Genomic DNA, 26,543 nt, shown 5'->3' with positions numbered 1-26,543 from the left:
CAGAGCTGCGCATACCAGAGGACACTCGGAGTTTGGGGACTGCAGAAGGGGCACCCCCAGGGTGTTTTTCTAACAGCTGTGTGGCACAATGCTTGTTTCCATACTTAGGGTGCCCACCTACTTCTTTTGATCATTCATTTTATTTTCCTCCCTAGAACACCGGGGCATCAAGTGAAGACAGATTTTTTGGGGGCGGCAACAGTCTCTCACAGAGGAAGGTTCTTTCAGCTCAGGTCTCTTTCTCCACCCCCAACCCAACTTTCTTCCTTTGTGGTTTTGTCACAAATGGTTGATGAAAGCATCACTGCGGTTTTGGAAACGGAAGATGAAGGGGATTGGAAACCGGGACAATGAGGAAGCGGAGAGACTCTAAAAACAAGAACCCAAGATGGGGCAAAGGCTCATTTGGATGCAACTCAGAAATTGGGCAATCAAATTCCAAAGACAAGGACACTCAAGACGAGTAAAAGGAAAACAGAAGTAAGAAGAATGGAAAGAAATTAAACAGGCAAATGTGACAGGAAGTGCAAAGAAGAGGAAGGGAGGAATGCATGTCTTTTGGGACATGGAGACAGAAGGGTGTTTTGGTATTTTTAAAAAAGAAAGTAAAAAAAATAAAAATAAATAAATTCAAAAAGAGCAATTCAGAAATAGACGATGAGATTCCCACTATAGGGCAGAGCAGGCAAAGGTGGGCCATCACTTACTTTGTCTTTGTCCTGGAGGGCCATTTGAGCACAAAAAGCAAAAAGGGAAAACAAAAACAAGAAAAAAATGTGACTTTTTAAAAAAATCCATGTATTTTACTTTGCATCATCTGGTGCACATCTGGTGTATCTAATAGTATGGCCTTGAAAATATGGCAAACCTCACCAAAAAATGTATGTTTAAAGGAACTCAAAGATAAGGCAGATAGTTAACCAAATAAAATTGACTGGAACGGAATATCTGCAAAGCAACAGAATAAAAATAAAAATAAAAAAGTAAAACTGGCTCAATAAGTATAGATTCCTAGAGAAAATTACTTACCAGTAGTGACAAGGGTTTGTGCCCCCAGAACTTACATTGGATCTAGTTTAAGAATATTGGACAAGGAGGCAGGGCCCATGGAGAGCCTATCCACAAAGTATATCAAAGGACAGGGGAATGCAAAGCGAAGGAGGGGAAGCACGCTGATTAAAATGGGGTAAAGCACGACAAGGGCAGAATGGGTTTTAAAGAGTTCAGAAGGACAACACAGCATATGACGGACTCAGAGGCAGAATCATTCCACTGTATCACCAACAAGGTGGCACCACAGTCACTTAGCAAGTCATACAATATGGCGGCCTGGTGGGTTGTGATCCAATGTAGACCAAGTGATCTGCTCCGTGCATGGAAGACATGGTGTGTGTGTGGAGCCTGTGAGAAGGAAGAGGAAGTGGGGAATAATGAGTGGGCAAAGCAGGGAATGGGGGCTGTGAGTGGTACAATAAATGGGATATTTAGAAGAGATGGGGATGAAGAGGGCTGCCACCTCTTCTCCAGGCACTACATGTTGTCCTTGTTGGAGTGGGAGCTGCTTCTCCTCACCCACCCATCCCCCTCATGGTCCTGTCCTCAATTCCCCTCCTATGGAGAAACACACTCTTGCTCCAAGTGGTGATTTCAAGGGCCAACTGTTGTCTGGGGTGGGAGATAAGCAGCCTTATGACAGGGAACGGTGTTGGTGGTGCCTGAAATGCAGGGAAGGGCCTGTGGACAAAGTTATGATTGGATATCACTGGTGATCCGTTGCTAAAAAATGAAAATAACAACTCCTGTAGGTGGATGCGGGGAGAACCTCACTCTGCCAACAAGCCAAGGAATCTTAATAGTGAGAATCTTGGCCACTGTTACAGGTTCTAATGAAAACAACAACCACAAGACACACCACCTAAGTAATCCTATCAGTTTCGAACCTCCTTCTTCGCAGCATGAGTCTGTGACTCGCCATTATACGAAACACAAGACCTCGCATCAGTTGAAAGCCATTGGTCATTGGCCATGCTTGCTAGGATAATGGGGCTGTAATTCAGCAACATGGGGGGAGGGAGAGGTTCCCCACACCTGGTTTGAAGCCAGTCAAGAGCCCCTCATAGTTACGCCATTTACATTTCCCCCTTTTTGTTTCATGTCTTAAAGAGGCATGAATTTGTTTTGAAATACATCTGCTTCTCCTCTAATATGATAGGGAATCTCAGATAAGTAAAGAGACCTTGAAAAGGAATACTGTCGAAACAATTCATCTGTGAGATCCAGCTGCCCAGGAAGTTGTTAATTCTAAGGAAAGATGGTCCCTTATCAGAAGATAAATGATCTGTATATACGAAAGCAGAGTGACACAAGATTATACTCTGCCTCTTTTTTTTTAAATGAAGGCCAGTTGTCGACACTGTCCTCTCCAAGGACAGTCAGCACCAAACATATTTTAGTTGTACTCCACTTTTTAAATTAAAAATCCTAATGGAACAACTAATAACAATGATATTTGAAAGAAATCTAGATGGTGGGAATACCCTCTGGCTCCAACATTTGGACTGATGCTTTGTGTTTTTTGCTGCTTTTATTTCCCCCCTCTAAATTATATGCTCTTTACTTATTTAGGAAATACAAGCTCTGTTTTGCTCCTAAATTTAAAACTTTGATTGTGTTGTCCTTCTTCCTTCCTTCCTTGATTTTACATTAATTGAAATACTTTAGAAATATATGGAAATCTGGAAGTGAAGTACTTCTACTATCCTAACGTTCACATTCACTGACTTTAGTTCTAAGCTGCTGTTCTTCCTGTATTGGTCACTGCTAGAGTGTTCAGGCAAACAGAAACTACCTTGTGAGTAATCACAAAAGTATATTTTATTTATCCGTTTTTGAAATCATTATAACCCAACCCAATTCAAGATAGCAGTGCGGGCTACAAAATGCAAAATAAAAGTAACCAACCAAACCATAAAAATAATAGAACCATTAGAACCAAACAAAACATAATGTCAGCTGCCATGTTTGCTGTTCACATCTCTACCCCACCTGCGTATAAAGCAGGGCTGGGCATCCCATTTTAACATCCTCCCCCCTGCATTCCTTCTCAATTGAGGGGAGCAGAACCTTTCTCCTCTCTTGTCTTGCTTAGGGCCCTTCCAGACTAGTAGATGTTTTTTGTGGCTAGCATGCCACTGACACAACAATGGTGTATTAGTGCTAGATCACCACACGCCCGCACATCATTCTGCGTTCCTGCAATTTTCCTGCTTGGCAGGGAGTTGGACTCGATGGCCCTTGTGGTCTCTTCCAACTCTATGATTCTATGATTCTATGAATGTGTCCCTTGTGTTGCTGCAGTATTGCCACCTGAACAGGTACTGTTGCACTTTAGCAAAAAAAAAGGGGGGGGACAAAAAGATAAATCAGAACATTTGGTACAAAGGTACAAGATTTTCAGCAGGAAGCTACAGGAAGACACGGAAAAGCTAAGAGAGGCAGAGAGGTTGGTGGGTGAAGTCTTCAGGGATGTTAAAGATGCACCCCTCTCTCCCGAAAATAGCTCCTCTGCTGTCAGGGGAGAAGGGGGGGCTTGAGGAAGAAGAGTGTTGCTCTGAGGCAGATGGGAATGTTTCTTTTGAATGGACCATTTCCTTGGAGGAAGAAGAGCTATCCTTTCGTGTCAAGGAAAGCTCTCTAGGGGGTGGAGGGATCCTGGCAGAAGCTGATTCAATAGTTAAAAACATAGATTGTTTGGTGCAGGATGGACAAGCAGACCAGAGAGGAAATTACCTGCCTGTCTGGTGTGAAGGTTGTTGGTGTTGCTCATCACCTTGAGAGCCTGGTTGACAGTGCAGGGGAGGAATCAGTGGTTGTGGGGCACATTGACACCACTGACATGGGAAAACCCAGTCATCAGGTCTCAGGAGCCAAATTTAGGTTGCTAGGTAGGATGCTGTAAGCCAGGACCTCCAACGCCTTGGCTTCCATGGGCAGGGACAGCTGGAGAGGCACAGCTTTGTGGCCTCAATGTGTGGAAGAGACGATGGTGTCAGGAAGAGGGCTCTGGATTTGTGAGGCAATGGGGAACATTTTGGGGCGAGCTAGGCCTGTACAAAAGGCACAGGCTCCACTTGAACCAGGTTGGAACCAGACCATTGGCGCTTGAAATGAAATGAATATAAAACCGATTGTGGGGAGAGCTGAAGGGAGCCAAGTAGGGTCCAGTTCAAAACAAATTTTCTCCCTGAGATAAAGAGGATGAAACTGAGGAAAATTTAAATGGGGTGTGTGCAAAGCAAGGCATTATATGTGCAAGGGGACAGGGCAGCAATTCAGAGAGGCCACTGCTCCGCAGCTCAAAAGGCAAGTGTCAAAGACACGTGAAGAGAGAGAGACTGTATTCAAGTGTTTGCTTGCTACTGCTAGAAGCCTCCAAGCCAAGATGGCCTTAGAAGACAGCATTGATATAGTGGACATAAAGGAAACTGTGTGGAAGAGAACCAGCAGGGCAAGGTTATCTCTGGTGAAAAACTCAATGGGAAGGACAGGGGAGGACGCATCAGAGGTGGTGGCGCTTGGCATGTCAAAGAGGGCATTGAGCACAGCATGTCAGAAATCCCCCAAGCAGCAGACTCTTCCATTGTGGTGATACAGGGCCCCAAGAGCAATCTAAATACAGACATACCTTGTAAGTCGAACGGAATCCATTCGGGAAGTCTGTTCGACTACCAAAATATTCAACTTCCAAGGCGGGGCTTCTGATTGGCTGCAGGAGCGTCCTGCAGCCAATCGGAAGCTGCGCGGGACATTTGGCTTCCAAAAATCGTTCGAAAACTGGAACAATCACTTCCAGTTTTCGATCGTTTGGTAGCCGAAACGTTTGAGTTTACAGGCATTCGGCTTCTGAGGTTCCACTGTATTGGGGACGTGCTATTGTCTCCCAATCAGAATGTTCAGGGAGATCTTGAGATGAGCAGAAATTGAAGGCACAACAAGAAGGACACGCAGGGTTCCACTTCTACAGGTAATGCTACCTTTGGCTGACCTCTGATGCTGGGAGCTGAGGCAATGGACTGTGTGTGAGAACCTGGGGGGAAAGTTTGGCTTCCCACATCCATCACTCATTCCCTCTTTGCTTTGTACATGAACAGAGTAGATCATATGAACAAACAAACATGGCTGCCCCTACCAGGGAGGGCGGTGTCCTTCGTAGGCATGGTTTGCTCTAAGATGCTTTCACCCCCACACTCCTTTACCCTTCTGTCGCTGCTGTGGATCAACTCACCCCAACACGCTCCGGGTAAACTCCTGCGCGCAAGAAGGAGGCCTTCCAGCTATCCACCTCCTCCTGGGTCTCACAGGCCAGCTCCAGCTGCCGGTAATCTTTGTACACATTCCTGGGGCAAAAGAAAACAAAAAAATACCTAATATAAAACACATTTTAAAAGTTATTTTCACACATATATGCATTTTTAAAAAGCACGCTTTATCCTAATACAGTGGTGCCTCGCAAGACGAAAAGAATCCGTTCTGTGATTCTCTTCGTCTAGCGGTTTATTCGTCTTGCGAAGCAAGCCCATTGACGGATTAGCGGATTAGCGCTATTAGCGGCTTTTAGCGGCTTATCTGCTGATCGGATCAGCTGATAAGCGGCTTAGCGGCTTAGAAAAGGGGGGGAGGGGAAAAACCAGCAGGAACTCGCAAGACATTGTCGTCTTGCGAAGCAAGCCCATAGGAGATTTGTTTTGCGAAGCACCTCCAAAACGGAAAACTCTTTCGTCTAGCGAGTTTTCCATCTTGCGAGCCATTCGTCTTGCGGGGCACCACTGTATACGTATTTTCTACACATTACTCAGCTAGGAAACTTTATTGCAAAATTCTGAGAAGTGAGAATTTCAAAGGAGGACTGCGTTTCAGTTTGTGGATTGGTCCTGAAAATATGAATTAGGTAGATTTGGCTTTAACTGAGAACTGAGTTGAGTTTCTCTCCCATCTGTAGTCACAAGTTAGGAAACATCTCAGGAAAAGGGGCCAAAAGGAAGTAATCAGTCTATATGCTGCTTGTTGTGAGACTGCCAGCTGACGAACAGTTCCATTTCCAAACATAGTTTGCAAAGCCTCTTCAAACCACAGTTTCAAAAAATGACCTGGAGGTTATCCCTGGCCATATTCGCCCAGTCTGGACATCAAGCAAACCATGGCTCCAGTAGGGATGCTTCATTAACTTGTTTTCTGTTAATCCTGCCATAAAGGGTCCTGATTTGCACCCACCGGTCTAATGTGAGAACGTGAGAATTTGCACTTCTCTGAATTTTGCAATATAGTGCTCAGCTGAAAAAATGGACCAAAAGGGGTTTTACAAAGGTATATTTTAGGATAAAATATATTTAGAAATGATAGAGCACATCTTTAAATGTAAATTTCCATACAGATTATTATTTTTAATGGCAGATTACTGCACAAGGGGTGGTGGAACTTACATAAAAAAGAACTCATCTGAAACTGACATGAGCTTGAAATATACTGATGCATCCATCTGTAGGCTGAAATCAACAGAGCAATGGAGGAGGGTGCAACCCCCAGTTTTCCAAATAATAATTTGGAGGATCATCTGAACTGAGTTTTATTTGTCAGACAGAGGGTGCAATTTCGTATCATACACTGAGGGAGAGCAGGGTGCAGAGAGGCTCCCATTCAGCCTTGGCCTCGCTTGCAACACCAGCTGCATAAATGTGAGGCATAAACCACTTCTTTTCTGTGCAATTCAGCTGGGTTAATCATTTGCAGCCAGGGATCTTCTGCATCTCTCCACCATTGCATTCTGTTGCTGGCTCTTCCACCAGCCTTGTATCAGGAAAGTCACACAGCCCAGTTGTTCCTTTGAACTTTAAAAACAAAATGTGATATATCCTGATCACAGATTTCCCGTGCCTGTATCCTGCTTGGTCCTTAGAAAGCAGGGCTTTCAGAGTTTAGGAAACAGTGCTTTTACACTTTCCTATAGCATCACACACACCCTTGTCCTTTATACACCTAATTATCCCCAGAGTAAATACATCTGCCATCCTATGCCTTTACTGATGCCTTTACTAATTGCCGCCTTCTGCCACCACGGTGCCAACACCTGTCCTCTTACACCCTCACCTTCCTAATACTTGCCATCCCACGACCTCACTTTCCTCACACTTGCCATTCTCTGCCCTTATGAAACCCCCAAATGTGCAGATGGAATGGTATTACTGGAATTTCAGATAAAGGGCAGCACCTCTGCTCAGTGTTGAAGAGGGCAAAGATGTGCTTGCTGGACATGAAGCCCTTCTCGACATCCCGCACCTTCAGATTATCCACTGGCAACATGTATTTCTTCTCTTTTTCCTGAAAGGCACAAAGAGCACCCGCCAGTTATTTCCCAGCCCTGATAAGCATTCAACACCATTGTGAAGTGTGCTGATTTCTATTTAAGTAAAGGGGCTAATAGCATTAGCAACCATCATATTTATTTAGCTATAAGTCATAACAGGGAGAAGAAGAAAGATGTTCAGAGTTGAGCCACAAAACTGGCTCTTGATTTCCAGAAGCATGCAAGTTAATGTGATTTCCCTTGTCCAACGGCAAAAAGCACACAATCTCACTTGATGTAATAAAATTATCCCTGTGGCCCATTGATCCCCTGCTGGTGAGGCTCGCTGACCTCCTGGAAAAGCAAAAATTTGACTCTCTCCTGTCAGGCAAAGATCATAAGACAACCCAGATGGTCGCCAAATTCTGTGTCCAGATTTGTAGGTGCAGACCACCCCCCAACCCAAACTAGTTCGTTAAGAAAATCCCCAAACTCGGTTCCATGGGTGACTCTGTGTCATCTCTCTGTGGTAGCTTATCTTAAAGTTTTAAGTGTCTATATACTTATCACATTTATAAATTTTAAATTTATTGTTGTACATTGTTTTAAATGTTTGTTTTCCTTCTGGGATTGTACCCCCTATCTATCTATCTATCTATCTATCTATCTATCTATCTATCTATCCCTGTGGATAAACTGAGATATTTTCCCACCATAATTTTTAAATAGAGGACATGGGCTAATGTAGTGAACAATGTCCTCTATTTTCCAAAACACACAGGAATGCTGTTCCAAAGGTGATTTCTTAAAGTGGCTACCCAGAAGGGCAGGGAGCATAGCACCAACCCAAAAAAAACAGTTCTGCACGGAGCAAATGGAAAGTCCTATTCACAGTTAGGAGAATGGTGGGGAAATACAAGGAAAAGTGTGGGAGAAAGATCAATTGACTGGAAGACATAATCTCCCCAACAAACGAATCTGAACAAATGTTCAGTAAGACGGGGCATTGCACAGCCCACACATAAACTCTGTGCACAGTGGCCACCAAGATGTCTCTGGGAAGCACGCAAGAAGGGCGCAAGAGCCCTCTCCCCACTGAGGTTCCCAGCAACTGCAGTTCAGAAGCTATCTCCAGCCATCAAGGCTGGAGAGTCCATGAAGAAGGCTGAGGCAATTTGTCTTGGGCAGCAGCTGCAGGGTGACCTTGGGTAGTCATACTCCTCTGAAGTTTCTCAGCCTCATTCACCTCACAGAGTGTTTGTTGTGGGGGAGGAAGGGAAAGGAGATTGTTAGCCGCTTTGAGACTCCTAGGGTACTGATAAAGTGGGAAATCAAATCCAAACTCTTTTTCTTCTTCTACTGATAGCGTCACCCTCCATGAATTTGTCTAATCCTCTTTTAAAACCTCCCAAGTTTAGCTATTTATTTGTTTATATCCTACTTTTCGTCCCAAAGGACTGCTGGGCAGCTAACAACAAATGATTTTTCTAAAACCTCTATGTGTTCTAGCTAGAGGACATTCTTCCATCTGTCCTGAATACTCCAACATTCAGCTACATAAGATGTCCAGTGAGAGAGTGTTATGCTGTTCTAGTGTTACTGGGATGGTCGATAAGCAGCTCACCCAGTCTAAACCATAGCTGTCAACCTTCCCTTTTTTGTGGGAAATTCCCTTATTCCAGCGCCGTTTCCCGCTGCTGTCCCGGATTGTTAGATATCCCGTAGACTGTCCCCGGGACAGGTGAAGCTGCTGATCCCTTACTTTTGAGGCTACTGATACCTTATTTTCAAATCTGAAAGTTGACAGCTATGGCCTAAACCCATAAACGCATCTTTCTGTGACCACGTTGCAAATCAGTAGAAAATACTGGTATATTTAAAATGACCTACAGGGGGAACCATTAAACCAGGAAGAGGGACAAACGTTTCCGTCAGCCCAGAAGCCTCTCCTGCATTCAACTGTGGCTGCTTTATTGGAAAACTGAAGCAACATGATCTCTTACAGCAAGACAGAAAATGGAAAAGGCAGGCTGGCTGGCAATTCTCAGGGGCCAAAATCTAACTAGAAACTGCAAAAGCAAAGAAGGGGATGGTGTCTGCATTGTTGTTTGAATTCTGACTACTGTCCTGACTATACCAAACAGGGTTGCTGGGCCTTCTCCTTGCTGTTTGAAAAGAACAGGCGGTGTGTCTCACAAACACTGTAGCCACAGGAGATTTTGAAAAGTGAGCAGAAATCACTCATTAGCCCCGGAGTGAGAACCTCAGGCCCAGAGACCTGCTATGTCCACACACTTCCTCTCAATATTGGACCTGCCTGGGGTGCAAGTGCAGAGACAGCCTCACTATTCTCCCTTCCATCCATACTTGCTTTTTTAAAGGGATCATTAGACACATTCCTGAAAGTAGGAGGAAAGGTTGCAGCATCCAGTATGTTTTCATTTAGAGAAAAGGCAAGCAACAGGCGACGTCATAGAAGATTATAAGATGATGGATGTGCCCGCAAGGAACCATAGTTCTGGAAATGCATTTTACTCCACGATCCTGTTCAGTTGTTTCATAGGCATGGAAATGGGTGGCCACTTTCAAATCTATGAATCACATTGAGGTCAGGTCATGTTACTAGTCATTTCCTTTGCTCTTCCCAGCATGAAAAAGTGCGTTGTTTGTTTGTTTGTTTTAAACAAATTGCAGCACAACAACTGTGAGCTTTAAGTTACAGATAGGTAGCCGTGTTGGTCTGCCATAGTCAAAATAAAAAAAATTCCTTCCTGTAGCACCTTAAAGACCAACTAAGTTAGTTCTTGGTATAAGCTTTCGTGTGCATGCACACTTCTTCAGATACACTGAAACAGAAGTTGCCAGATCCTTCTATATAGTGAGAAGGTGGGGAGGGGTATTACTCAGAAGGGTGGTGGGAATTGGAGATTGGCAGATAGCTGAGATGAGCCAGTTGACGACTCTTAACGACTGTAATAGGTCTTACAGGAAAAGGCAAGGGGTGAGAAGGTGAGAAATGGCTTAGTCATGTATAATGAGATAAGAATCCAATGTCTCTGTTCAGACCAGGTCTCTTTGTGAGCTTTAAGTCAGGCTAAAACTTGACCAAGGCCACCCAGTGAGTTCTTGTGTTCAGGTCCAGCTTGCTGGTTTCCCACAAGTATTTGGCTGACCACTGTGAGAACAGGATGCTGGATCCAAAGTGCCCTTGGCCTGATCCTGCAGCTTCTGTTATGTTGCTACAGCACCTAAGTTCCTGAGAGCTCTGTTGCATCAAACCAAGGTTCCACTTAACCCAACCCCAGAGTTCAACAGTGACCACCAGATGGTTTTGGGAATCCCACATGCAAGATATGAAGGCAGAAGTCCACCCACCAGGTGACTGGTATTCAGAAAGACAAAGCAAATTATTGGTTCTCCTAGCTCACCACTGCCTATGCTAAATGGTTGTGAGGGGGGGGGGGTGTCTCCCAGCTTCCCAGCTCTACTGGAAGATGATGGGAGCCAAGCCCTGGACCTTCTTAATGCAAAGCAGGTACCATTGAGCTTCTGTCTGCCAAAAAATAAAATAAGATTCTAGTTCTCATGGTTCTGTATGGGTTGCATTAAAAAGGAACATAGGAATCTGCCTTATACTGAGCCAGAGCACCTGGTACATCGAGCTCAGTGTCATCCATACTGGCTAAGGGCTTATCCTCATTTACCTTTCACCCCGTGCTTCCCAGGCACTGGTCTGCACTTAAAAGCCCTATATCTGAGCATTTTTGCCTTTGCTCTCCTGGTGAAAATCCGCTCTTTAGTGCTCAATCAAAGCAAGCATCAGCTCAGGTTTTCCACGGATTGCCATTGCCTCTGATTCAGCTTTAAAAAGCGGGTTTTGGGGGAGAAATCTCTGGGAGAGAGGTGCTCAGTCATGCCTAGAAGGAACAGAGGAAAGGTATGTGTGGGTCAGAGGTGCCAGCTTCTCAAGATGATTGAGGGGGTCCGACGTGAGGGGGGGCCCAGCCCCCTCCAAAAAAAACTATGGAGGGGGGGAAATGCACCAGCCCCCAGGAGCTGGTGCTTATGACATGGGTCAGTGGCTCCCTGGGCCTTCTGACAAGGATTTCCCCCAGTCCTACCCAAAGCCCTACTCATAGATACCAGGGAACACAACTGCAATATTTCTAATGGAAAGCATGTGCTCTAGCACTGACTTTTTAGCTAACAACCACAGGCAGAACCCTCAAGGTATACAAGCGTGTTCATTGGCACCATAAAGGCCTTTCCCATCTGATGATTACAGGCTGCAGTGCTTATGAATACTAGTTGCTGGAAATAACGGGGGGGGGGGGGAGTGCACATGTTCAGGTCCCACAGAAATCTGTGAGAACAGGAGGCCAGAATAGATGGACCATTGGCTTCTTCTTAGGTTCTTATGTTGATGCTATGGGAGAAAGCGAGGGTGTACCTGGCTCACAGTCCATTGCCCCGCAATCCTTTGCTGCTGCTTACAGTTACTGCTCAATAATTTCTACCCATGTCAAATCCTGAAGCCACAGGATATGGTATCTCACCACCAGGAAGATGTCACTGGGAGGAGGAACACAACTACAACAGTTTGCTTTCCCGTTTTTCTGGATGAGGTACTTCAATGCTAACATTCATTCAGTTTTCACTGCTAATATGTGCTAAACACAAGAACAATTAAGGGCTGCTTCACAACTTAGCTATATGCTGCAGGGAAATCATACGGTGCAGCTCTTGCTAAGATGGAAAACAGTGGACAGCCAGCAATGGGTTTCTTATCTGAGTGTTCTTCTACATTTAAAATTCCTTGTCCATGGAAACATAGCATGTCAGGGATAAATAACCTAGGCTAGGCTTCTTCTGTGGAAAACTGGTTTCTAAGTGCCTGTTGTTGCTGTTTATCCTGGGGAATATTGAAGCTTGTCATCTGGAGTCCAACAAGAACCGCATGATTCTTGCTGGTCACATTGTTTGGCTATGACACGGTCCCTTCCCAAACTTTGGTATGACACATGCATGCTTCTCGTTGCAATAATAACCACATCCGATTATATTATGTGTGTTGTTGTTACATGCATACATGGTAGAAGGTCAAGATTATAAGGTCATGTAGGAATTTCCTAATGTAGGATGCAGTCCTGTAGGCTATATGTTCCTACAGCTGCTCTGCATGTTCTGGTGTTGACTTGCAACTGACCTCCCACAGTATCCACACCCACACCCACACCCCCAAGCTACTGAGCTCTTCAAAGGAATTCTGCTCTGAACTAGCAGCTCAGCTCTTGGAAAGCACACATTGCCCCTTGCCAGTTATGTGGCTCAGTTAGGAAACACCAGTGAAGCAAGCTCAAACTTTTGCAGCAGTCCTGGATGCAATAAACCAGGCTAGCAACAAGCAAACTACCCTAGGATTCAAAGTACCAGGTAGGGTTGGAATCTGGCATATCTGGATGTGACCGAACTGCTCGTAGGACGTGCAGTGCGATGCAAGAGACTTCTTGGACCCCCCAGTATCATGACCCTTCTCTTGCACACATGATATGCTGTGCCATTGGCCCCCCACTCTAAATTCCTGGCCTCAGCCTCTCAAGTATTTCCATCTTCTCCTCTTTCAGCCCAGCCTGTTTTATATCAATGCTCTGACTTCATTTCCTGAATATAGAGACAGGAAAATGTGTAACGAGCTGCCGAGGGCCGAGACCTTCAAAGTGTTGGATGGGAGCCTCCAGCCCATGTGTTAGCAATCAAGCTGTGGGTATGTGTGTGTGCAGTGGCTGAAATGACCCAGAAGCATCCCAGCCAAAGGAGTAGGATGGGGCGGGCAGGCGGGGGCTGACTGGCAGTAGGTGCCTGCCTGCTTTGGGGTTGGGGGTGGGATGCATGTTTGGGCTCAGTACCAAGACATCTACAGCCTGTATCTCTCATTCTCTCTCTTTTAAAATTAATTATAAATTTTATTAGTATTTTCCAAACAACAACAACACGAAAAATATCAAAAGATAACAATACAGTCATACCTTGGGTTGAAGTTGCTTCAGGTTAAGCCTTTTCGGGTTGCGCTCCGCGGCGACCCGTAAGTAACGGAGCACGTTACTTCCGGGTTTTGCCGTTCACGCATGCACAGACGCTCAGAATAATGTCACGTGCATGCGCAGAGGCGGCGAATAGTGACCTGTGCACGCGCAGACGCAGGTTGTGTTCGCTTCAGGATGCGAACGGGGTTCCGGAACGGATCCCGTTTGCATCCAGAGGTACCACTGTTCACAAAACACAAAAACCGACATTCAAAAACAAACAAACCCAAATCCGTATCTTACAAGTTAATAATATAAACACTAAAAAGAAAAACAAACGTTGACTTCCACCAATCCCACAGCACCTCCTTTACCTCTCATTGTGTCCTCCTGTTTTCCTTATCACCTCTATCCTAGCATCCAGATATAAATCCCTCTTTCTTATCCTTTCACTTCACAAGGTTATTCCAGACTCGAAACTTGGCTTTGAAGGTATTCATTTAGACACTCCCATTCCTTTTTCACTTCACTTTTTGTATCTGCCTTATTACTGACTGCATCTCTCATTCTCAGGCATCTCTCCTTGAGCCTGAGGCTGGAAAGGGAGAAGAAGCTTCAGAGTTAACGCAGGCTCAGATGATTTGTGGGTAGTCGTTTTTTTCCGGGACACGGAGCAAAGGGACGTGGTAACATGAGTTCAGTGTTTTAACAGAGGTATAAAACAGAGGTGGGGGAGCACCTATCACGTTCTCCCCCCTCTGCAGCCCCCCGCTTCCTCTCACTCACTCACCTACACACATATCCCATCCACGTGCAAGGGTGACTCAGTGTTGAGAGAAAGCAGACTCTGGTCGTAACTCAGATGCACTCCCTTCAAGGATCTATGGACACCCAGGGATCGGGGGGGGGGGCGGTGGGGGGGGGAGGAGACGCAGGGCATCTTCTATCTGTGCCTGTTTAATAGGTATGGATAGGTGGGAGTTATATCCTCATCCTCTCCCACACACTCCAGCTGTCCTTATTTGTGTAACTTGTACCACCCTAATAAATCGCCATCCTGATTTTTGTCTTTTGAGAAATCCCTCGTCAAAATGTCACCGTGGTGAGTTGCTACAGCAAGGCGTGCTATTTGGGTGGGGTGGGGGGTAAAACTTCATTTCGCAAATTTATTGCAAAAAAATAATATGCTTTTGGATGTGAGGAATTCAAATCTGCTGTTATTTTTGTGTTTTGACAACATTTCGCTTGGTAAGTCTCCGTTTGATGGACAAGCACATAAACTGCTTTCAGAAAACCAAAGAATCTTTATTTTACAGTCTGAAAATGTCGGGTAATGCTAAACAACAACAATGTATAAATGCAAGTACCTGGCAATCGTTTTAAATGATACCAATGCAATTTTACACACATTCTATTTGCCAAGCAAAACTAAATTATATTAATTTAACCAAAATATCTTTTGAATTCCCAAGTCGTGTTACAAATTTTTAGCACCCCACATTTTGGGAATTTGGAAGTTGAAAATTCAGCATGGCCTATAATGCTACTGTGCTCATTGTGCAGGGTCCAGGCCCCCATGCCACACCCTCAGACACCAGAAATAAAATCCCTGGATGAGAGGGTAGGTGTGTCTAATGTACTCTAACGCACACATGCATTACACTTAGGTACCGTATAGGGATGGGAAGCCCATGGCTGCCCCCCATACTGTTAGACTACAATTCCCATTGTTCCTGGCCACTAGCCACACTCGTTTTGTGCTCATGGGAGTTGGAGTCTGGGAACATTCAGAGGGGACCATGTTTGCAAGCCCTGGCTTACAACCCTCTACCTGCAAGCGGGGAGGCACATGAGAGAGAGAGAGAGAGTTTGTGTGTGTGTGTGTGTGTGTGTGTGTCCCTCCTCCCTCCCTCCCTCCCTCCAGCATCCTCTATGGGAGGTTGTGAAATAAAGATAACAACAACAACAACAACAATAAGTTCACACCCTCCCCACACCCACCCCTTGGATGCTGGCGTATTCAGCTTTGGAGGGAAATGAAAGTGGATGGATCTCCCTGCCTCTCTGTATGTTCCTGTTGCTCACGTGACAAAGATGCTCCACACCTTAGAGCCAGGGTTGGTACCTGCAGCCCTCCAAGTGATGGAAGGACCCCTAGCTCAGTGGTGGGACATCCATTTTGCATGACATTCAACTCTAGAATTTCCATTTAGGGCTGGGAAAGCCTCTTGCCTGAAATCCTGGAGAGCTAGCTGCTGCCGGCCAGTGTAGACAATGCCAAGTTGGATAGACAACAGATCTGCACTGATAGAAAGGCAGCCAGCGATGCTCCTATTCTGAACTACAACTCCACCACCCCTGGTCATGGGCCATGCTGGCTGGAGCTGATGGCAGTTGGAGTCCAACAGCCTTAACTGGGCCGAAGCCTTTCCACCACTGCCTTAGATTGGCTTGAGAGCTCAGATTTGCAAGATGCCATTCTAAATTGTCCTAAATTGGTTGATGCACTTAAGGCAGAGGCTCAAATGCCTGCTCCACCCCTGAGCACGTGCATGACCAATTCTACTATTTTGCCTTTCGCCTGTTGTCTTTATGTGACTGCAGTTCACCCCCTTGCTGGCACTTCTGCACATTTCAGGCAACAAGAGGGAGAAGAAAGAGAGAGACTGTGACTGACTAGCATCTGAGCTGGAGGGATGATAAAAGTGAGACAGCAAGGGCAGGTGTGCTGGCTGATGTCAGATTCCCATTGTAAGCCAATGATGCTCTTTTCAAAGCACACCTTAAAGCAGTGCTTCCCAACCTTGAGTCTTCAGCTGTTGTTGGACTATGCCTCCCTAGTTAGCCGCACCAGTGGTCAAGAATGATGAGAGTTGTAGTCCAACAACAGCGGGGGACCCAAGTTTGAGAAGTGCTGCCCTACAAAAAACCCTTCCACCGCTTGCTGCCCTCCAGACGTTTTGGGCTGTAACTCCCACCAGTGCTTTTTTAAAGGGGGGTATACTCAAGATTATGCAGTACCTGCACTTCTATTTTTGTTGAAAACAAAACTGTGCCCTATTTTTCTAGGGTGGGGGGGAAACACTGATTCCCATCAGCCCCAGCCAAAACATATGGAGGGCACCAGGCTGGAGAAAGCTGCCTTGTAGGATCTGAATAGGGAAAGTTTATATACAGTACTCGTGAGCAGATGACCCAGCTCTGCAAGTGATCGTTGTTGCTCACTTCCCCTGAACAGATCATACTTGCGTAACTGCGCCAAATGCCTTGCACCCCACATTCCAGAAGTCAAGGGACGTGTGTATAATGGAAGAATGGTCATGGCGGGCCTCCGAAAAGCAAGGGGAGTGACCCGGGTCCTCCAGATCGGTTGCTAGTTTTGTTTCATCCCTGCTAAACCGTGGATTCCAAATCTCCCTTTCTTCTGCCTCCCCCCACCCCCATCTTGTGTGTGCTGGTGGGTTTGCATATTGTGCATAAAGCAGCCTTTATCCCTGCAGCAATGGAGAGGAAATAGAGCACATGGCCCTTGGAACATCTGGAATCGCTACACGGGAGCCGCGCACCAGAGGGAAGACAACATTCCTTGAGTTTCCATCCAAGGTATGGAGCCTTCTTTTCCCCTCCCTCGCAACCTTATCCACCAGGCGGCTCAGTTCCTGTCGAACTTTGACCTTCCCAGCAGCTGGCAAGCTCCTCCTTCAAGCCTCGTTAGTTTTGCACTGCCACGTCAATTGAGGCAGAAGTGCAGGAGAGAAGCAGGAGAAGGAAGGGAGGCGCAAAGACCAGAATGACGGAGCCACAATGAGTGCCAGATGCTGGGTGGGGACTGGAGGCCACAAAGGAGGTGTGGGAGGGAGCCAGATCACTCTCCTGGTAGCCAGAGGCTAACTGCAAAGGCAAGTGGCCAACGTGGGAGCAAAGAAGCTTTGTGGCGGACCTGATCACAAATGCCGCACTCCCCGGACATTTGCTGTGGATGCCAAAGCAGAGTTGGAGTTCCTTTGGGGCAACAGCAGCAGCAGCAGCAACCACAAAAACCAACAAAGCGTTTCACGGAAGCGTTGTGTGGATACTTCAGGCCCAAGCGATCTTCTACCAAGAGCTGACCAGATGTGGGGGTTCCCTAAAAGGAGTTGAGGACCCATAACTACTCCACCTCCAGCACACGGCTGCATCTTCCAAGAGACCCTTCTCCCAATTTTTCAGTTGGTGACAACTGTTTGCTTTCTTCTTTTATTTAATTTTGTTTCTATTTTCCCTCCCCCTAAGGAACCTGTGATGTGGCCGAAGGGATCTGGGTGGTTTTCCGTATGAAGAAGCTTGGAGAAGAAAGGGGCAGGACGGTTGAATGGATTCTGCGGATGCGGGAATCACCAAACCTGGCGCCGATGTTTCTTCTCTGGCAGCTGGTAAAGTAAGCTGCTTCTTCTGACAGGACTTGGTCTTCCCATTGCCTGTTTCCCCCCTCTCTCTGTCTTTCTCTCCCCTGAGAACGGTCAGCCCGGAGGCAGGAGCCCGGGAAAGAAGTAAGTGCACCACCTGCTTGCCGGCTTTTTGGACTCAGAGGCTCCACTCCGTCTGCCCAGTGTTCGGACTACCTGTTCAGGATTACAATATTGTACAGTAGTCTGCACATTGGTTAGGCTGTGCTGGGATATACATCGTATGCTGCTGGCACTGTGCAGGGAAAGAGGTGCTTGCCTGGCCAAAGGAAAATGATGCCTGGTTTCTCTCCCCATCCCGGTTTTCATCTCTGAACTTCACCTTTTCTTAGCTGTCTTGCTTCCTTCCACGTCCCACCTCCCTCCCCTTGCAGGAAGGTAGGGTGCTCTCTTCTTGGGTTTGCAGTGGGGGGTGCAGACCACAGAAAGTGAGATGGCAGGAGATTTTTGGCTGGCACATGTTTGCGATGCAAGTTTTAGCGGGTCACAGTGAAGCAGCGTTAGCTGTCTACTAAGTACCAGAGATGCTTGCCATGAAGGGTTTGAATAGTACAGTGGTACCTCGGGTTACAGACGCTTCAGGTTACAGACGCTTCAGGTACAGACTCCGCTAACCCAGAAATAGTACCTTGGGTTAAGAACTTTGCTTCAGGATGAGAACAGAAATTGTGCCGCTGTGGCACGGCGGCAGTGGGAGGCCCCATTAGCTAAAGTGGTACCTCCGGTTAAGAACAGTTTCAGGTTAAGAACGGATCTCCAGAACAAACTAAGTTCTTAACCCAAGATGCCACTGTGGTGAGGCTGGAGAATTCAGTATAAGTTGCATCTTCAGCTGAAAGCATTCGTTGTGTTGAGCTATTTCAATTGCTTTTGTTGGATCTGCTCATTGTACACAGTCCCTCAGTTAGTTAAGAACTCTTCTGGGGGCTTCCTAGGATGGGAAGCTGGAAGCTGGCAAAAATGCCGCTCATTTTTTAAAAAGCATCAAAAGGATTCTCAGAGCTCTCAAATATTGTTTCAATATTTACTCTGGCACCTTTCTGTAACTTTGGGACGAATGTGGAAGAAAAGAGCTTATCCACACTTCTATTTGGTCCACATTTTATTCTGTTTGCCCCATGCTTTCCAGGCATGGTTCCGATAGGCTTTTTGTTTGCCCTGCCGCTTTCCCCAGGAAAATCCACTCTTTGGTGCTGAACATCAGTCTGCAGAAAGCCCAATTTACATATGCTACAATTCAGCATTAAACAGTGGGTTTTCCCTGTGAAAAGAGCATGAGGCAAATGGCAGTGTGAATGAACCCAGAGAGAGAGAGAGAGAGAGAGAGAGAGAGAGAGAGAGAGAGAGAGAATCATGGAAGATGGGGAAAGATTTAAAAGGAAATAAGATGCAGGGAAAGTCACCACGAGTGCCAATCAATATGAATTGCTGCCATGTTATCTGCAAGGGATTGAGAGTCAGAAAACAAAAGTGTGCTCTGGTACCTCAGAGGCCCTGTGTTTTCATGGTGTGGGCTTTCCCAAACATCAGGCTCTTTCATCGGATGCCTGAAGAACCCCTGGAATCTGGGGGAAGAGGCTGCTGCTCCTTCTGAGACCATTCCACAAGAAATAAATCAGAGCCCTGAGAAGCCGCAGCAGTTTCCTCCCCTTTTTACCTCTTATCTGGGATGAGTTTTCAAGGCAGAAATTGAAAGCAGGGAAGGAAACACAGTGATAACATTCGGTTCATCCACTAAACTCGCTGGAGTTACTTCTGTCTTAATGACTGATGATGAAGTTCAAGAGGCAAAAGGGAGACAAACTAAGGAAATGAGAAAGCATTTCATGCTGGCTGTGGAGTGTGTGTCCCCCCTTAAGTGGCTCTTGCAATAAACAAGAGGTTTATTTTACCCAGCTGTCATGTTTGGATCTCTGCCCCTGGGCTCCCTTTTAATCTCGCAAAAATTGCAGAACTCTTTTTGAATGGTGAACGATGAAAGTTTAAATTAGCTTGTGTTCACTGTGCTTAAATCCTGTCACCTGAAAGAAAAATGGATGGGAGGCAAGATTCATTCCACGTTTTTCAATAACTGGAGCACCAAGTGAAAAACACAGTGAGATTTTGATTTTCACTCGATGGAGGCAAGGTATAATTTGGGACAGGGTAATCTAAGTCAGTTTTCAGTGTCAAGGCCAAGGGCCTGGTACCCAAACATACGAAATACAAATAAAAGGGAGAGCAGCTTTGGGCATCTACAGAGGGCTTTCCGTATACAGTGGTACCTCTAGTTATGAACTTAATTCGTTCTGGACCTGAGACTGTTCTTAACTACCGGCGTGCTTTCGCTAATGGGGCCTCTTGCTGCCGCTGTGCCGCCGGCACACAATTTCCGTTCTCATCCTGGGGCAAAGTCCTCAACTTGAGGTAACTCTTCCAGGTTAGTGGAGTTTGTAACCTGAAGCGTTTGTAACTCGACGTACCACTGTACTGCTTGGTAGTCACACCAGACCCTCAAACATCCAGCAGCTGCATTTTAAATTGCATTTTAGCCTGTATTTTAAATTGGTTTCCCCCCGCCTATTATGTTTTTACTGTAATTTTTAGTGTTGTTAGCTGCCCTGAGCCCAGCTCTAGCCGGGGAGGGTGGGGTATAAATAAATTTTATTATTATTATTATTATTATTATTATTATTATTATTATTATTATTAATTTCCAATGCGGAGGGGCTGGCTTCAGCTGCAGCATTTCCTGAAGAAATTAAGCCCCAGGAGAAAGTCACAAAACAGAGATTCCTACAAAAATATGCCTAACCCCACCCCACCTCAGAGGGTTTCAGTGATGGCAGGCCAAGGCACAGATGCATACCGACTCAATGCAGAGACAAGGCATAGGTTAAAAACGCAGATAAATCAAACAGATGTTTGATGAATGTGGCTATTATGCAGAAGGGTAAAATGTCCACCCTTCTTAGTCATTCACACATCATCTTCTTAAGTTCATTTAATATGGATTAGCAACTGCCCATTAACATGCCTTAAGCACCAGTCAAAGAAGGTTAGAGAGTAGGAAAAAGGACGGATCAGTGCCTACTCCCTTCCAGCCATGTGCTGGAAGTAGTGGACTGTCTATTATAGTATTCCTAAAACAGTGCAAACCTATGCACTCAGAAGTAAGTCCCATTTAATTCAATGTGGTTTGCCCCCTGGTTAAGTGGGGCAACTTAAGACTAGAGAAAACGTTGGTGATGGGCTTAAAATAATAATAATAATTGTGCACATCTATGGAAGATTCATCAGTGGCAACTAGCTCTACTGTTCAACAGACACTGAAGATTAATAACAAGAAAAAGGCTGAGTCAGAGAGGTCACTGGGATGAATCAGCTAGCATATCCCTCTTCTTCTCTGCCTATCAACCTCTCTGCCTATCATTAGGCAGGCACCCTCACTGTATAGGCAGCTCTCCCATTTACATGCACAACTGTGTATACACACATTGTGCTGAACCTGGAAGTGATCCAGAAACATCATAAAGCCGTCACTGAAACGTCACTAAAATTGCGGAACAGGGGCAGGAGTGAAATGGGGTGTTTGCAGACTTTTTCAATGGGTTTCAACTGTACGCGATTTCACTGATGCCTGGGAACGTGACCCCCGCATAAATGGGGGGCTACCTGTACTTACTGTTTAAATGTGAGTTGAATACTTTTTTAATTTTAGCATATAATTTTGTTATGCACAGCTGTTTTTAAAGTTTTCCTGTTTTTATTATTGATAATTATTTTGTATTATTTTGCAGGCACTGCATTTTTTAAATTAAGCAGTATACAATTCCCCCCCTACATAAAATAAATACACTTTACAAGTGTTTTGTCCCCACCGACAAACACACACGTTTTCTGAGCAGTGGGAAAATTAGGGCAGCCCTTCCAGCTGAGTTAGGGTCCAGTTGTTAGGTTTTTGCCTCCCATTATGGCCAGTGGTCAGCGATGATGGGAGCTGTAGTCCAACAACATCTAGAGAGCTGCACCCCACTGCCTATTACTCAGAAGCAAACTGCCCCTAAACCAAAAGCAAGCTGGCAGCCGTTACCACTTCTTGTGGCAGTGTGTGCTATCAATTAATTGCATGTTGTGTGAAGGAATACTGTCCCGATTTTCAATCCAACTGATTTACTTATGTTTGGCGGGGATGCGGGAGAGTGGCTGCTCCCGGACTCTGGAACTCCCTCCCTGGAGAAGCCAGACTGGCTCCCTCCTTGCTGTCCTTCTGCCAGCAGGTAAAGGTGGCTTTATTCTGGCAGGAATGTGGGACCTGACTGCTTTTAAATGTGTTGTTCTATTTTTACTATCTGTATTTTAATAGATTTGTTTTTAAATGATTTTAATTCCATTATAGTTTGTTTTATAACAATTATATTTTAGCTTTCTATGTTTTATCTGTGATTGTTTTAACTTTTGTAAGCATGCCTTGAGTCCTGTCTCTGGGGAAATGTGGAGTATAAAATAAAACAACAGCAACAAATTATTTGTTAAATTTATATGAATCGAATGCTTTTTAAAAAATGATATCCCACTTTTCCATGCAAAATGCCAGATTTTCACTGGGCCCCAAGTTCTAGTGATATGAGAGAGGGAGAAAATTTTCACTTTATCCACACCATACACTGTGTCACAAACCAAATCTTGCAAACTTTTCTCCCAGGTGAGTTGTTTTGGCCCCGTGACCATATCTGGTTGCCCTTCTCCTGCTCTACAGCACCCTGCTTGAGACACAGCAACCAGAACTATGCACAGTATTACAACCATGGCTTCCCCATAAGTTTGTTTAAAGGCACTGTGATGCAGGCAGTTTTATTTTCAATCCCTTTCCCAATAATCTCTACCACAAAACTCACATACAGCTCTTGCAAAAGTTCCTGTCCTCTACTAGCAGCTTATTGCATTGTTTTGGGAAGCCTTGAGGAAGAGATAACAGTCTGGTAGCATTTGAAATGGATTTGCCTTGAAAGAGGAGCAGAGTGGTGCACTGCAATCCTATGCAAGTTTTCTCGGAAGTAAATCCATCTAGGTTCAATTGGGCTTAGTCCCAGGTTGGTCTGCATAGGACTGGGACCTTGGGTAACACTGCAGAGTCCTGGCATTAAGCAGTCTCCTTTTACAACGTGCTGCTGCCGGCAGGATTGGTCTAAGAGCCTCTTATAAAACAGCACCACTGGCTACTGGGGGCATCTCATGAAGAGAAACAACTGGGCAGGTGAGATCACCCCACTTGGTCAACCCACTGGAAGCAATCGGTACCTAGCTGAAACTATTGCTTCAGTGAATCTATTGCACTATGGCTCTCTACAGATCAGGGATCCAGCCCGTTGGGAGGCTGACAAAGGAAAAGAAAACAGCCAAGAGAATCCAAAAATAAGAGGGGCTCTTGGACGTAGGGCAGTGTAAGGAGTCGACTTTCTGCCCCTGCTTGGCAAGTCTAACCCCATCCATTTCCCCATTACACACCATCAGCCACTCCTTTCACAGCAGGCAAGAACCCCATCTATGCTAAGACTTTCACCCCTTTAAGACCCTTTTACATTCCAACCATTTCCTTCAGCGGGGGCGGTGTGTGTGGGGGGGGGAGAGAGAGAGAACAAGGCAGCTTTTGCGGGAAAAGGCCGGGTATTTTGCTAATGGGGCCCAGATGTTTTCACCACCTAGTCTGCTTGCCCAGCTCCACTGCAACAGGGTGGGAATAGGCTGAGCTACTCTCAAGCAACAGAAGTACCTTGCTTGATTCAATGGCCAAACTTGCTCTGCTTCTCTTGTGTAGAAAAAAGCAGCCCTTTGGTTTAGCCGCCACAGTGAGGTTGGGACAAAAAAAGCACAACATAACCTTATGAAAGAGGGGGTGTGGGAGGGGGGTTCAAGCCCCCTATTGTGCATATGTGCACACACACATACAAATGCACACAGCCCTCAAGAGATAATTCACTGAATCCTCAATATGTTAATTTAAAAAAACAATAAGGAAAAGCCTTTGAACTCCATTAGGCTGGGTGTTAAATTGGGTGGAGGGGGATTCCAAAACAAACTAACCTGATATTATTATTATTGAAAAGGTAAAGGTACCCCTGACCGTTAGGTCCAGTCGCAGATGACTCTGGGGTTGCACACTCATCTAGCTCTATAGGCTGAGGGAGCCAGCGTTTGTCCGCAGACAGCTTCCAGGTCATATGGCCAGCAGGACTAAGCCACTTCTGGCAAACCAGAGCAGTGCACAGAAACGTCGTTTACCTTCCCACCGGAGTGGTACCTATTTATCTAATTGTACTTTGACATGCTTTCAAACTGCTAGGTGGGCAGGAGCTGCAACTGAACAACGGGAGCTCACCCCGTCGTGGGGATTCAACTTTCTGATTGGCAAGCCCTAGGCTCTGTGGTTTAGACCACAGTGCCACCCGCGTCCCTATTATTATTATTATTATTATTATTATTATTATTATTATTATTATTATTATTTCAATGCCACCCTTCCTCTGAAGATCACAGGGCAGCTTACAATATAAAAACACAAAAATGCATACCATAATAACAATCAATAACAACAGCATACCCCACATAGTTTAAAAGGCTATAGATTTTTTAATTAAGCAAAGGCCTGCAAGAAGATGTTTATGACTGGCGCCTAAGTATATACCTGTCTTCCTGCCTTCCTGGGGACAGTATCCCACAAACAGGGAGCCACTGCAGAAAAGGCCCATTCTCATGTTGCCGCCCTGCAGACCCCTTGCAGAGGAGGCACACGAAGAAGGCCCTCAGATTATGATTGCAGGATCTGGGTCATATGTGGAGACTGTCCTTACAGTATTGCGTTCCTAAGCCATTTAAGGCTTTATAGGCCCAGAAACTAATTGGTAGCCAGGGTTGGCGTTATATGCTCAAACTGTCTTGCCCCAGTGGGGAACCTGGCTGTTGAATTCTGCACCAGTTGAAGTTTCTGAACTGTCTCCAGAGGCAACCCCACATAGAATGCATTGCAGTAATTTAACCTAGAGGTTAGATCTATACCTCCTGGGCTAATGTACATATCAAGACACAGTTATCTTTCAGAATTTGCAGTTGACCGAATTTTGCAATATTGTTCTCAGCTCAAAGAAAAGTATCAAAATCCATTTTTTAAAAAAATCTTATTTTGGAATTTAGAAATGCATGCACCAAGATTAAATATATACTTTATGATAAAATACATATCTATATATGAATTTAATTTTTCTGCAGATTTTTTAAAAAATTACATATTAATATAGAGACTGGTCTGAACAGTTTTATGAATGAACACATGTGAAACTGACACAGACCAAAACCTATCTATCCATTTATTATACTGCCCTATACTCATTGATCTCAGGGTGTTTCAAATCAGCCTGAACCAGCCATTCTCTCTCTCTGTGTGTATCTAGTCTCTAACATGTGTACATGAAAATGCATCGTTATGAACCCTAACGTACTCCCTGGCAGTGCACAGACTGCCATTTTACACCCTGAAGATCCTGGGTTATGTAGTGGAACCTTGGTTGTCAAACGCTTCGGAAGCCGAACAATTTGGAACCCGGAAGTGAATGTTCCCATTTCCGAACGCATCTCGGAAGTCAAATGGTGCATTTCTCAATTTCCCCCATTCACTTTGCTGACAGCCCTTTGATCCTTGGTTGTTGAACGTTTAAGACAGGGGTCAGCAACCTTTTTCAGCAGGGGACCAGTCTACTGTCCCTCAGACCTTGTGGGGGGCCCGACTATATATTTTTTTTGGGGGGGGGGAGAACGAATTCCTATGCCCCACAAATAACCCAGAGATGCATTTCAAATAAAAGGACACATTCTACTCATGTAAAAACACGCTGATTCCCAGACCGTCCATGGGTCGTATTTAGAAGGCGATTGGGCCAGATCCGGCCCCTGGCCTTAGTTTGCCTACCCATGGTTGAATGGTCTTCCGGAACGGATTACTTTCGACAACCAAGGTTCCACTGTATTTTAAACAGTTGACTACATATTGTAGGTCATACAGCCTTTTCTGGTAATTCTTTAACTCATCACCCTGGCTTTTATTTCGGTGGGGACCAGACAACTATATTGGAGAGTAACTGAACACAGCAAGAGCGTAATGAGAGCCAGCAGGATCATGCCAATGGCCACTGCTTTTTAAAAAAGAAAAAAAAATGGTGCTGGTACTAACCATGAGGTGGTCACAGTAAGTGCCATCCTTTAAGCATAGGTTGGGGGGAAGTTGCTGGTACCCCCTTGGGGAAAAAGCGCTGCCAATGGCGCTTCTAGTCCAGCACAGTTGACTGTGGTCAACTAGTAGTAGATAGGTAGCCGTGTTGGTCTGCCATAGTCAAAATAAAAAAATTCCTTCCAGTAGCACCTTAAAGACCAACTAAGTTAGTTCTTGGTATGAGCTTTCGTGTGCGTGCACACTTCTTCTGAAGAAGTGTGCATGCACACGAAAGCTCATACCAAGAACTAACTTAGTTGGTCTTTAAGGTGCTACTGGAAGGAATTTTTTTATTTTGACTGTGGTCAACTAGATACCTGTGCGGAACCTGCAAGCTGAGCCGAAGCACAAGAACAGTTGTCCCCCCCCCCCGGGGGTTTCCCCCAACAGTATTCAGAAGCACCTCTTGCCTCCAATTAGGGAGAGAGAGCACAGCCATTGTGGCTAGTGGCCACTGACAGCCTTCTCCTCCGTGAAATTTGTCCAATCCCCTT

General features: G+C 45.4%; 1 protein-coding gene across 14 annotated transcripts in view; it reads right to left on the bottom strand.

The window, feature by feature from the left end:
• The window catches only part of DNM1 (dynamin 1), a 129,623-nt gene that overhangs the window by 20,076 nt on the left and 83,004 nt on the right, over positions 1 to 26,543 (bottom strand). For all 14 annotated transcript variants that reach the window (XR_014004240.1, XR_014004241.1, XR_014004242.1 and 11 more), the window contains 2 exons: positions 7,265 to 7,374; positions 5,285 to 5,396 (listed from right to left, as the gene is read on the bottom strand). Coding sequence is in view for 10 of the 14 variants with exons in the window: in XM_081179705.1 (XP_081035831.1) it covers positions 5,285 to 5,396; positions 7,265 to 7,374 (222 nt within the window). In the remaining 4 variants the exon portion in view is untranslated. The remainder of the gene's footprint in view (positions 1 to 5,284; positions 5,397 to 7,264; positions 7,375 to 26,543) is intronic.

The sequence above is a fragment of the Podarcis bocagei genome (genome assembly GCF_964188305.1).
Source record: "Podarcis bocagei genome assembly, chromosome: Z".
Classification (NCBI taxonomy): Eukaryota; Metazoa; Chordata; class Lepidosauria; order Squamata; family Lacertidae; genus Podarcis; species Podarcis bocagei.
This window is presented reverse-complemented; position numbering and strand designations above follow the sequence as displayed.